The sequence below is a fragment of the Pelophylax lessonae genome (genome assembly GCF_965119305.1).
Source record: "Pelophylax lessonae genome assembly, chromosome: 1".
NCBI lineage: Eukaryota > Metazoa > Chordata > Amphibia > Anura > Ranidae > Pelophylax > Pelophylax lessonae.
In genome coordinates, this window is record NC_138768.1 from 293,785,853 (window position 1) to 293,799,531 (window position 13,679).

General features: G+C 40.1%; 1 protein-coding gene across 1 annotated transcript in view; it reads right to left on the bottom strand.

The window, feature by feature from the left end:
* Positions 1 to 3,581: 3,581 nt before the first annotated feature.
* The window catches only part of MYO18B (myosin XVIIIB), an 842,989-nt gene continuing 832,891 nt past the window's right edge, over positions 3,582 to 13,679 (bottom strand). Inside the window, exon 44 of the mRNA XM_082258232.1 lies at positions 3,582 to 3,771. Coding sequence (XP_082114358.1) covers positions 3,758 to 3,771 — 14 coding nt within the window. The 3' untranslated portion in view covers positions 3,582 to 3,757. The remainder of the gene's footprint in view (positions 3,772 to 13,679) is intronic.

Here is a 13,679-nt window from a genome sequence, read left to right on the forward strand (position 1 = left end):
AATGTGCCTCCAAGAATATCTGTATATGCGTATGTTTATCAATATCACAGACACAAAATGTATAGTAAAAAATTAACAACAAATTTTTATTTATATATACAATATAAAATAATTGTACATCACTACATCTATAATGATCAGCAGAGTAAGCGAATTATGCAATATTTACAAATATATAAACGTTGCTGGAACGTTTGTAAATATTGCATAATTTGCTTACTCTGCTGATCATTATAGATGTAGTGATGTACAATTATTTTATATTGTATATATAAATAAAAATTTGTTGTTAATTTTTTACTATACATTTTGTGTCTGTGATATTGATAAACATACGCATATACAGATATTCTTGGAGGCACATTTAAATCCCCCCCCCCCCCTGAGGGTATAGCTCTACCAACTCTGTAGGTCGATCTATGCCAGAGATCCTCAAACTACGGCCCTCCAGCTGTTGCAGAACTACACATTCCATGAGGCATTATAAAACTCTGATATTCACAGACATGACTAGGCATGATGGGAATTGTAGTTCCTGAACAGCTGGAGGGCCATAGTTTGAAGACCCCTGACCTATGCCCTTCTCTGGTTTTTGCACATTTTTCACATTTGGGGGAAGGTGCCATTATATCCTCAGTTTTGATAGGCCCATACTTCCCTAAAAAAGAGAAAAGATGTCTGTGATTTTCCCTAACCCCAATACTCTGGCCTAAAACTTTTCATTTTACCATCTCTCTCTTCAGAGCTTAACCTTGACATGCCCACCCTCATAAAAACCCATACAATACTTCTTGACTCTAGGGAATCCAAGCCCCACCTGCAATACCCTTCCCAGCTGTCCCCCTCTGGTTTACCCCAATCCCTCCCCTCCTCCCCTTCCCCCTCTTCTTCCCCCTCTTCTTCCCAAGGTATGATTTAGATTTATGTGGACAGTTTTCCTCATTATTACATAGAGGTTGATATACTAAAGGCAAATATACTGTGCACTAGAAGAGCACTGAGAGTGGAGTTGCTCTAGATCTGAGGGGAAGCTCTGAAATGAGGGGAAGCTCTGCTTATTTTTTATCATCCAATCATGTGCAAGCAAAAATGCATTTTTTTTTTCCTTGCATGTTCCCCTCAGAACTAGAGCAACTGCACTTGCAGTGCACTTGAAGTGGACTTGTGGGTGCACTTGCAGTGCACAGACTATTAGCCTTTAGTAAATCAACCCCATGTCTTCTTTATTTACTTACTAATTACCAATGGTGCAATGTAAATCATATCTCTACAATCTACAATGATGTCATCTGTAAAACTAGGAGCACAGGCTGTAGTATATTACAATAATGCCTAAATTGTTGACATCCATCCCAAGAAATTTCCCCAAATCTACCACTCGCCTGTCCGCAATCTACAGTGATGTCATCGGTGCTACTGGGAGCACAGGCTGTCCATGAAAAACATTTCAACTGGGCCACACATGTGCAGTAGGGTTTCTTTTCATATCAATGGGAATCATCAACCACTGAGGCCTACAATCAACAGCCTTTTGTTATGGGTAAATGGGGAATCTACAGAATAATAACAATACTTTAAACAAAATGCAGTTATTAATATTGTAAACATATAACTCAGAAACAATTTGCTGCTGAGCTTCCATAAATAATCCCAGAACTAGAATCCCAAAAGTATGTAAATTGAATTACACTGTAACATGCATGAAGATAATATAATGTATTATTATACTTTTATATTAACACCCTAGTTACATATATTAAAGATTTGAAAATGTTTGTCCCTTGAAAAGTCCATACTTTTCAGTACTCATTTATGGTACCACTAATTCAGTTAGTATAAGCACAACCTTCAAGGGTTTGGGAGGGTTAGAAACTCTACCAAGCTTTTTTTTTTGTTTTTGTACCCACCGTGGGATTTTCCGTTACTTCTTTGTGGACACTGCGACAGGAAGTAACCTAAATCTCTCCAACGAGACAACAGATAGCAATAATTCTTTTAATGCAGAATGGAGAAGGGTGAGAATCTCTGTCAGGTTTTTTTTGCTGTTGGTGTTCCACTGGGAAGTTTTTAACGCTTTCTAAGTGGTCACAGGACAATGAGATGAAATCTCCCCAGTGGGAACAAGACAATCACTAAAAAATACTCTTCGCCATACTAACCAAAACCAACTGGAGCTGGGCTTTAAATTTACATCATGTATTATTGATGGTGCTGCTGCCACCTATGTCCACATCCATGCAGGTACTTCTGGTCCTGCAACAGGTGGACAGTTACCAAATTTTTATTTAGGAATAACCAGCATATAGTGTACAGTGTGCTCTCAGGTTTATTGAACTCTGATTTATTTATCTAAAATAAAGTCTGTTGTCTTAAAATGATGTAGCACTTCCACCCCCCCCCCCCATCTTCGAAATCCTGTTCATTAGCATCCCCTTTGTCAAGAAAGACCTTTGGCTGTGAAAGGCTATCAGCTACTCAAGTATTTGGTGTACCATATATTTTCTCTGCTTCCAAGAGAAGCATTAACGCAAACACTAGAGAGTAAACACACTGCTGGGCTGCACAAGTAAAAGATCTCCACAATAGGAAAGCAATTTTAAGGAGAAGAGGGACATGAACATTTGGCATGTCTGAAAGGGATGAAATTGACTATTGTATTGGTGTTTTATGTGGTTCATCTATTTACTAGCATACCTTCTTGGCACTTTTGTGCAGATGTTTACTGTGGCCACCCAGTAACCTCATTCACGCTGTATATCACATATATGCTGTTTCAGTAATCCTTATTTGTTCCTTGAGTCCTTGTCTCTTCTGTAACTAACTTGTAAATTAGAGTCGTGCTGCCTTATACTAAAATTTTGCAGTGCTATGACACAAAGAGCCATATTGCTATATACTATGTGATTGACGTGTAACATTGCACAATTCTGGGTTGCCCTTTATGTTAATACAGTACATTTTGTCATATACCAGGTTTCAACAGCATTTACCCTTTTTCAATAACAGATTTTCATCCTATAGTGACTATCCTTATCTAGAATTTAACATTTTTTTTTAGCTGGTGGTCAATTGGCTGACATGTATGCCTAGCAGCAGTTGCAGCATCAGTAATTTTCTCCTATTACTGGCTGTGTATTTGCGTTCTAGCCACTCTGCTTTTAGTTGGTGGCCACAACAGCAAATCAGAACTCTACCCTCTTTTGATTGTGAGTTAAAATAACTAACCACTGCTCAGGCTGGAAGTATTTCACTGCCAGGAATACAAGGAGGGAGGGGTGGCATGGCTGTGAAGTGTTTCAAAGAACAGCAAAAGACTTGTTAACAGGTAACATAAAGCAATGGTTTGACTGAGGGATCCCGGAGGATTTTTACATCATGAACTGGATGAGGGGGGTGAGAAAACCTATTGACTTCCAGTGTTTTGGTGAGTCTTACGTTCATCAAAAAATTAATGTGGCATGCGTCTTAACCAATATACAGCAATACAGAAGTAATATGTAACAAAATCTCTGAGAGGTCCATCCATATTATGTGTATGTACAAATGTCATTCTTTATATTTCCAATAAGCAGACTGCTAAGTTGAGAAACCTACAGCTTTATTTTTAGAAAGCGAACAAATTATAGAACAATCTTTAATTTTCAACCATAAATTCATCTTTACAATCTTGTGCTTTTGGCAAATACATAGTGCAAGCCTTCGACAATAGAATACAGACAGCCAAAGTGAGTCCTTCATCGGCCAGACCCAAAAGCCTTTACTTGATGTGACCTAAAAGAAAATAGATAAACACTATTGTGAAAAAATGTACTGTACGTATTACTTTCATCACTTGTTTCTGCAGTCCTCCACCATGAAGTCATTCAGCATATTCTAACTACCACTTGATTCATACATATGCTCTTAGGTGGAAAACCAATTTCAAGAGAGAGTGGATCCAATACTAATTTTCAATTTTGTTTAGATACTGTTAGGTTCAGTCACACACTGCATCTGTATGTTTCTTAACCCCTTGAAGGCTAAGCCTTTTTCTGACACTTGCTGCTTACATGTTAAAATCAGTATTTTTTGCTATGAAATTACTTAGAACCCCAAACATTATATATACATAAATGTACATATAATTTCAGAAGAGACCCTAGGGAATACAATGGCCATTGTTGCAATATTTTATGTCACACTGTATCCCAAAAAACACAATTTTTTGGGAAAAAAAAAACACATTTTCGTGAAATTAAAAAATACAAAACAGTAAAGTTAGCCCATTTTTTTTGTATAATGTGAAAGATAATGTTACGCCGAGTAAACAGATACCTAACATGTCATGCTTTGAAATTGTGCACACTCATGGAATGGCAACAAACTACGGTACCTAAAGAGGTTGTAAGTTGCATTAAGATAAAAAAAACTTCTGTGTGCAGCAGCCCCACTCAGCCCCCCCTAATACTTATCTGAGCCCATCTCTATCCAGCAATGTTGCAGGAGTGTCAAAGTTGCCTGGGACTCCCCTCCTCATTGGCTGACAGGAGTGTGGTGCCATTGGCTCCTGCTACTGCCAATCAAAGTCAGTCCGCTAATCAAAAGAGAGAAGGGGTGGGGTCAGGTCACGGCTTAATGTCCAAATGGACACAGGGAGCTGTGACTCGACTCAGGTACCCCCATAGCAAGCTGCTTGGCTGCTTGCTGTGGGGTACTCAACAGGAGGGATGGGCCAGGAGCACAGAAAAGGGACCCGAGAAGAGAAGGACCTGAGCCACTCTGTGCAAAACCAACTGCACATAGCAGGTAAGTATAACATGTTTGTTTTTTGTTTTTTTTTTAAACTAAAAAAAAAACTAGACTTTACAATCTCCATAGGCGACGCTTTAAACATTTTTAACGGTTACCAGTTTACATTTGCAGAGGAGGTTTAGTGCTAGAATTGTTGCTCTCACTCTAATGATCACAGTGATACCTCACATGTGTGGTTTAAACACTGTTTACATTAGCAGGCGTAACTTACATATGCGTTCGCTTCTGTGGGCGAGCACGAAGTAATGGGGTGCTTTCAATTTTTTTTTATTATTTTTTTTTTTTTTACTGTCCCTTTACATTTTTTTTATCACTTTTATTGCTGTCACAAGGAATGTAGACATCCCTTGTGACATCAATAGTCACGTGTCACGTTTTTTTTGGAGGGATCTGGGCACTATAAGACCCCAAATCCCTCCTTTGGCTGTTTTGAATACTGACTTTTTTTTTTTTTAACCGGTTGCCGACCGCCGCACGACTATATACTGCGGCGGTCAGCCCCGGCCAGGCAGAGTGACGTATCGGTACGTCACTCGCCTGTCACTGACTTGCGAGCCTATAGCGGGCGGGCGCGCGCCCGCCGAGGCGCGCGCCCGCCGCGGCTCGTTCACAGGCAAGTCAGTGCGTGTGACCGGCGGACTCGATGTCCGCCAGTCACACTGCGATCGCTCCTGTGAAGGGAGAAAGACAGAGCAGCTTGTGTAAACAAGCTGCCTGTCAGTTCTCCCTGTGTAAAAGTAAAGATCTGACCGTTCTACTATGTAGAACGGTTGATCTTTGCTTTTACACCAATAGCAATGTCCCTACACAGTAGAAAGCACGCCCCTAGGACACACTTAACCCCTCCCTGTCCAATAAAGTTAACCCCTTCCCTGCCAGTGTCATTTTTGCAGTAACAGTGCATATGTATAGCACTGATTACTGCAGTAATGTCACTGGTAACCCCAAAAGTGTCAAAAATGTCAGTCAAGGGTCCGATCTGTCCGCCGCAATGTCGCAGTACCGAAAAAAAATCGCAGATCGCCGCCATTACGCGTTAAAAAAAAAAACACCAAAAATGACAAAAATCTTTCTCTTTGTTAGTAAACGCGATAACTTTTGCGCAAACCAATCAAAATACGCTTTTTGCGATTTTTTTTACCAAACATAGGTAGCATAAAACAAATTGGCCGAAAAATGTTAAAAAATTTTGATTTTTACTTTTTTTTTTGGGGAATTTCATATAAAAAAATGTGAAAAATATTGTTATTTTTGCAAAATTTACGCTCTTTTTTTGTTTATAGCGCGTGATCAAAAAATCGCACAGGTGATCAAATACCACCAAAAGAAAGCTCTGTTTGTGGGAAAAAAAGGACGTCAAATTCGTTTAGGTACAGCGTCGCACGACCGCGCAATTGTCCGTTAAAGTCACGCAGTAAAAAATCGCAAAAAAACCCCTGGTCCTTTAGCAGCCAAATCCTCCGGGGCTTAAGTGGTTAATCTGGCGCCTTTAAGGCTCCAGTTAACTGGAAGTGATGTCACGATATTGCTTCTGGGTTACTAGATCCGCGACCTGATCAAAGCCAATTCAGGCTTTCCCACATGGAAGAAAAATATATTTTAAATATATTTTAAAAAAACATTCTTAATTTATTTTTCCAAAATATATTGGAAATATATTTGAAATGCTACAATTTTGGCCATATTCAATATATTTCAAAAATTTTCCCTAAATATATTGGAAATATATTCTTCTTCCATATGGGTTGTTTGGGTCATCGGCCAGCCAATGGGTCGCTCGGGCCTCCTGGTGTGATCAGAGAGCCCAAACAAAACGCAGAAGGCGGCGGGAGGGGGCGTCTCCTCTTGCTGCTTGTAATAACAGCTGAGCCGCTGATTAGCCGCATCAGTTGTTATTACAAGAAAACCAACTGTTGGCTCTAGAAAACATCACCCTGGTACAACCACTTGAAGCAGAAGATCGCATATTTGCATTACATCGTCGTGAAGAGGTTAAGCTACTTGTATACCATAGAATTTGATTGCACATTCTCAGTACATTATCCCTTGGATTTAACAACAGAAAAAAATGGGAGGATTTATGTAAAAAAATATGTATCTGATCAAGTAGGCCCATGTACTACATATTTGTTGAAGGATCTAAAGGACATTGTAGGATTGTACAATTTCTGGCAATGAGATCTCTGCATTATAGTTCAAGCATACACACTCTTTTACCTTTAGGCTACATTCACACCTGAGCGTAGCGTTTTCGCGCGTTTTTTACCGCGATTTTACCGCGATTTTTGTGCAGGCGTTTTTAGATTGAATAGAGACCAATGGAAAACACCTGTAATCTGCCCAAAAAGAAGCTCATGTACTTTTTTGAGCGTTGGGCGTCTTGCTCACAGCGTCATAACGCTCAGATGTGAACAGGGGCCATTGAAATGAATAGGATTTGTCTTGTTGGGCGTTTTGGGAGCTGATCCTAGAGCAGAAAAACTCCCCCAAAACGCCCCAAAACGCCTACATGTGAACGGAGCCTTATAAGGGGGTCTCACTCTGTTGAATAATACATTTATTTATATACAGACACTACAGCAGCAGGAGTGAGCACTTACAGGGGCATCGGTGGAACACCATAACAGGATATAAGAGGAAATTGAAGAAGGATTTTTCTGGCTGTTTTTTTATATGTTCCCAAAAGCATAAGCAAAAGATCTAGAGGGAACACATATTCTACATCTGTTCCTGTCTGGTGCTCTGACTTTGCTGAATGATCGTTATATACTTTGATGATGTAAGAAAACAGCATTTTTCCAACCATGCTGTGGATATATAATAAACTGTAATGGGATAATTCTGCCATCCCTGGAGTTGAAGTCACAGAAGTCATACACCACAGCTAATCTTGGAAACTTGAAATTGTTATGGCTGCATCAAGAATTTGCTGCAGAATGGAGATAAGACTTAGTGTGGTTTTAATTACTACTGTAATTTGGTCACAGCAAATTTAGATGAAAGTCTGTTTATTCATCATGTTTTAGCTATTTAATGATCTTAAACATGCATGAAATTGTTCCATCTTTGTCTTTACTCTTGCAATGCCAGGGAATGTTTGTGACAAACATGCCTCTTCAAATTGAAGGCAATGTTATTTTGTAATTTAGAAATATTTGAAGACTCTAAAAAAAAGAATATTTGACAGAAAACAGAAACATTTTTAGTTTTTTTTATGTGAGTCCACCTGAACCTTTATTCTCAATCTTCCATTAATGTAGGCAGACATTTACTACTACATACTACTTCTTCTACTACTACTACTACTACTCAGAACGCTCATATGTAGCCCTCTCAGAGCTCTTTTTAAACATTTTAGTGTCTTAGGCACACCTGAAACCTGCTGAATGAGTCTCTTGGCTTCTCTCAATGTAAAGAGAAGAGGTAAATAAAATATTGAAAATGCTAGGAAGATAAGGAATGACCTCAATTACTGTATGTACAAAAAAAAAAAAAGAAGAAAAATCTAAATTACGGGACAATTTATAAATAACAACGGTAAGGCTAAATTAAGACATTAACAAGGAAAATTCCATAGAGACAGATGAATTGTCATAACACATACAGTATGCACAACCAATGGCTTTTTAGTGACTGACTGAGGTATACAAAATGTATAGAAGTGTAGATAAAGCCAAAACTTTATAAATTGGGGTCTATTGCCAGTGGGCAATTGATCTGGAACTCCGATGTAGAGAAAAAAGAAGCTCAAAAAATTAACATTGGGCAATATATCATCATATTTCCTATTCTAACATCATCTATAGCAGGGATCCTCAAACTACGGCCCTCCAGCTGTTGCAGAACTACATATCCCATGAGGCATTGTAAAACTCTGACATTTACAGACATGACTAGGCATGATGGGAATTGTAGTTCCCGAACAGCTGGAGGGCCATAGTTTGAAGATCCTTGATCTATAGCATTGCAGGCACAATTTCTTGCTGATGTTTAGAAAAATGTAAGCTGCTCTACCTCAAACCTAAATGTGTACCTGTTTCACTATAGTGATTAGTAATATCGAAATTGGAAAGCTGCTGCTATAACTTTTGTTACCACAAACAATTAATCTTACAGTGAAAATAGCTTCGCTATCCCTTAAAACAAAGTTTTTTTTCCAATCGTCAAAGTGCAAACAGTGCAACAGTTTAGTGCTGAAATAAAGTGCTCCACTTTCTTGACCAAAAAAAAGTTCTGTGTCTTGTGCTCAAAATAATGATCTTCATGTCTAGTCACCACTCCAGTGCCCTTCTAGGACCGAACTCATCAAATGTTGTTGACCTCCTAAGTTTATACTGAGGCAGACATCCCAACTTGCAAAAACTCATTTCAGGGAGGCAGCAAACTCATTTTAGGGAGGTGACACACCGCACCCCCCCCCCCACCCCCCACCAATTAAACACAACTAGAGGTTGATCAAATGACATGAAATCAGTATACAGAGGTTTACTTCTTCTGAGAGATATTAAAGGAACACTCTAACCACCATGACCACTTCAGTGATTTGAAGTGGTGATGGTGATAGGAGTCAGAAACACTGCACATGCTGGGATAGTTACAATTATGTGCTGGGGTCTAGTTGCACCCCTAGCACATGTGACTTAGGCAGCCAGAAAGTGTAATGTCCTTGTTCATACATGTATGAACAAGGACATGACATTTTATTATGATAGAACACAACTAGTTATTAAAAAACATGTTGCAGCAATTTACACATGCTAATGCACAGACCGATTGCATGAAAGGTGCCTAAGGCTGCTTTCACGCTGATGTACTGAAGTTTACCTGCACCTCAACTGACCTCAATCTTCACTTCTTCCCCAGGATTCCTGCAGGTATCACTGGCTGCTGCTGTCCCCCAGGTGAGTATAGTTGGTGGCTGCTGCTAGCTGTCCTCCAGGGCTGGTATTGCTGATTGGTACTGCTGGTGGGTACTGCTGGTGGGTACTGCTGGTGGGTACTGCTGGCTGGTACTGCTGGCGGGTAGTGCTGGTGGGTACTGCTGGCTGGTACTAATGGTGAGTACTGCTGGTGGGTACTGTTGGCTGGTACTGTGGGTGGGTACTGCTGGCGAGTACTGCTGGCTGATACTTCTGGTGTGTACTGCTGGCGGGTACTGCTGGTAGGTACTGTTGGCTGGTACTGCTGGTGGGTACTGCTGGCGAGTACTGCTGGTGGATAATGCTGGCTCCTCTGGGACACAAACGGAGTGTGACAGGAGCGGCACTGGAGGAAGCATGCGCCTGCAGTAGAGAGCAGAGCCAATTCTTCCTGTATATCACAGGCAGAGTTCATTTGATATCACCCCACCTGTGACAGGAGCCAGAACTATACAGGAAGCATCGGCTCCGTTCTTCACAGTAAGGGCTGCTGCAGCTGACAGCCGGAATATCGCGCTGCACTTTCGGGTGTCAGGGAGCCCCAGCCCATATGCGGGAGACTCCCACACCTCGCGGGAAACTTGGGATGTCTGCTGAGGTAGGTGAAAACACACTTAATATAATATCTATGGTCAATCTCTCATTGTGGATCCTCATTAGCAGCACCATAGTATTTCATACAAGGAAACCAGAAGAAATTTCATTGCATATCACTATTTATTAAAACAATTTCCCAATACAAACGATGCATGTACAATTGTCAGTTAAAGTAATGCAGTGCCGTATCGCAAAAATGGTCTGGTCAGGAAGGGGGTAAACTCTTCCTGGGGCTGAAGTGGTTAATTAGGTGAATGCAAGCTGGCTCCGATACACAGTGGATACACAGAGCAGGGACAAAATATTACCGTATTTACTGATAATTCCGAGTGCCAAGGGAGGCACCTAACAATGTGAGTGTACACACATTGTTTTTATTGGGGATTTTTATATAAACAGTGTTATGCAATGATATTTCTTTGTTTTGACCTTTCTCAGTATAAACTTAGGGGGTCAACAACATTGGGTGAGTTGGGTCCTAGAAGGGCACTGAAGTGGTGACTGGACACAAATATTGTTATTTTGAACACAAGGCACAGCACTTTATTTTTGTCAAGAAAGCGGAGCACTTTATTTCAACACTTTTTGCACTTTTGGATCAACTGCCAGCACTTGATATACTGTTGCACTGTTTGTACTTTGATGATTGGAAAAAAAAAAACTTTGTTTTAGGGGATAGCACAGCTAATTTCACTGTTAGATACAATTTCTTGCTGAAATATGCATATAGAAATAAAATGCATATTAAAAATATTTCAAAGATGATACCAATACCCTTGTCATTTACTAAATACCAAATATGATTGCATGGAATTGTAACAGTTATTCAAATCATTCACTTTGTGACAGAGAGAGAGAGAGAGAGAGACTTTATTTGGGAAAGTCCTGGGTGGGGTATACATGTCTCTAAGAATGCTGTTTTACAGGTGCCTGAATTCTTAAAGCGAACATGTGTCTAGATCATGCACTCATACTGTATTTACATTGCTCAAAAAAATGCGTAAAAGCACTTTAAAAAGGATGTATGTGTTTTTTTAAATTTTTTTTAAGAATCATACTTACCTAGGTGAATGGGACATCAGTTAAATGTCAGTCAGCAGTTCTCTGCCCCCCCCCCCCCGGCCCCCGCTGCGCTCACTGGAGCACTGGGCTGTGGAGGGTGTGGGAGCGGCCGACTCAGGTTCTCAGTGGTTCTCAGGTTCTGAGAGGCTGAGCCTAGACCAGCTCTGTGACGTCAGCAGACAGTGAACTTCAGCCCGCTGTCTGTTGAAAATGAGTCGCAGGTGTGCAGAGCAAACTACACTCCTGTAAGCCACAGGAGAAGTACAGCCAAATGAGCCAGCAAAAGTTTCTAAGTTGCTGGAATCTGATTCTTTGCTGTGATCTTTGAAAATCTTTGGGAACAAATTACAGTAAAACCTTGGTTTGAGAGTAACTTGGTTTGAGAGCGCTTTGCAAGACAAGTAAATTTTTTAAATAAATTTTGACTTGATATACAAGCGATGTCTTGATATACAAGTAGCGTCATGTCACAACTGGGTATAAAAGAGAATAGAGGCGCCTCTAAGTGTAGCAATATGGTTACATTTAATGAAGGTTCAATATTTAGCAGTTCACATGGTTGATGAATAAAACAGGCACATCTAAGTATGCAGGCATCCGGGGTAAAGCTGTCCACATAGACCATCCTCCGCACCGCCATCTTCATCACACCCTTCCACGCTGCGCTCCATGAGCGATTCAAAGTCTCGCTTTCAGATCACTCTACTGCAGGGTAGTCTTCCCAATCACAATTGCAGACTGACATCAGTGAGAGCCAGTGGTTCAGAAGATGGTCTATGTGGACAGCTTTACCCAAGATGCCTGCATACTTAGATTTACCTTTTTAATCATCAACCATGTGAGTTGCTAAATGTTATACCTTCATTAAATGTCCCCATACTGCTACACTTAGAGGTGCCTCTCTTCTCTTTTATACTTTGTAGCTCCTGTTGGATTTTGCTTCTAATCCCCTTGTGGAGGCTGCCATTTGTGGATGGACATTTTATGATGACACAACCTATCACATTGCTATAATCTTTGTATATAGACTATTAACTAAAAGACTTATGAATAAATGGATGTGGAACGAATCATCTGAGTTTCCATTATTTCTTATGGGAAAATTTGCTTTGATATAAGAGTGCTTTGGTTTACAAGCATGTTGAACAAAATATGCTGGCAATCCAAGGTTTTACTGTACTTCACATTAAAAACAGTTAGAGGGCTTGTTTTACAGCTCTAATATTGCTAGTTAATAAAGTCTAAATAGTATAATGTCCATAGTCTGGACATAGATGTAAAACAAATAAAGCCTGGATTTTCCTTGTTTGACACAGGCATGCTATGTCTCTGTGGCCTATTTAAAGTGCTACTAAACCTTTTAAAAAAAATAACAAACATGTTATACTTGCCTGCCCTGTGCAATGATTTTACACAAAGAAGCCTTGATCCTCCTCTTCTTTTGTCCTCCACTGGTGCTCCTGGCCCCTCCCCCCTGCAGAGTGCCCTCATAGCATGCCACTTGCTATGGGGGCACTCATGCATGCTCACTCCTGAGCCCTGCTCTTTGTATCGATAAGGTGGTTGTCAGTGTCCCTGGTCCCAGGCAGCTCTCACTGGTTTCCCCCTGCTGACCTCCAGGGATGGGGTTAAGTTTGGGTCAAATTTTGTTATGCCTGCTTTCCCATTACAGCAGAGGCCTGTTTCTCTTGATAGTAGGAAAAAAAATAGGTAAAACAAGTCATCCACGTGTAATAAAATATAGCATTATTGTTTGCCTTTAGAACATTATGAGCTCTGCATCTTTTTAAAATAAATTAGGGTATTATGCAATGAATACTCCAGCTTTAGTGCTAGTATATAGGTGCCCACAAGCCTGTGCCAAGTAGCTGAGCTCAGTGTTGGCTAATGAGGCATGTAGCATGACGTTTGTCAGCCAGCTTCAGATAATGAACCAATTTAATGAGATGGACAAGGAATGGAAAATATCAGTCAGGTGTGACACAGAACGGTTTTGTAATAGAAACAAATATTTTGCCTAAACTTTTTAGTAGCTAATATCAGTAAAGTTGTGTAGACATCACATTATACTTCCATTTAATTTCCTCGCTCTCTTAGGAAATCACTATTCTTGATATATGGTGTTCTGATCAAAAGCTTCCTGCCTCTCCATTCAGTATGCAGACAGAAAGTATTTCTGTTAGTTTGGCACTTTCATTGCTTTATAGAAAAGTAATTTTCAGATCTTGCTCTAAAAGTCAGCCCTTTTTAACACTATAGTTGTAAAATGACTGTCTGGGCTTGGTGGTCTTAATAGGTAGATTTACATAG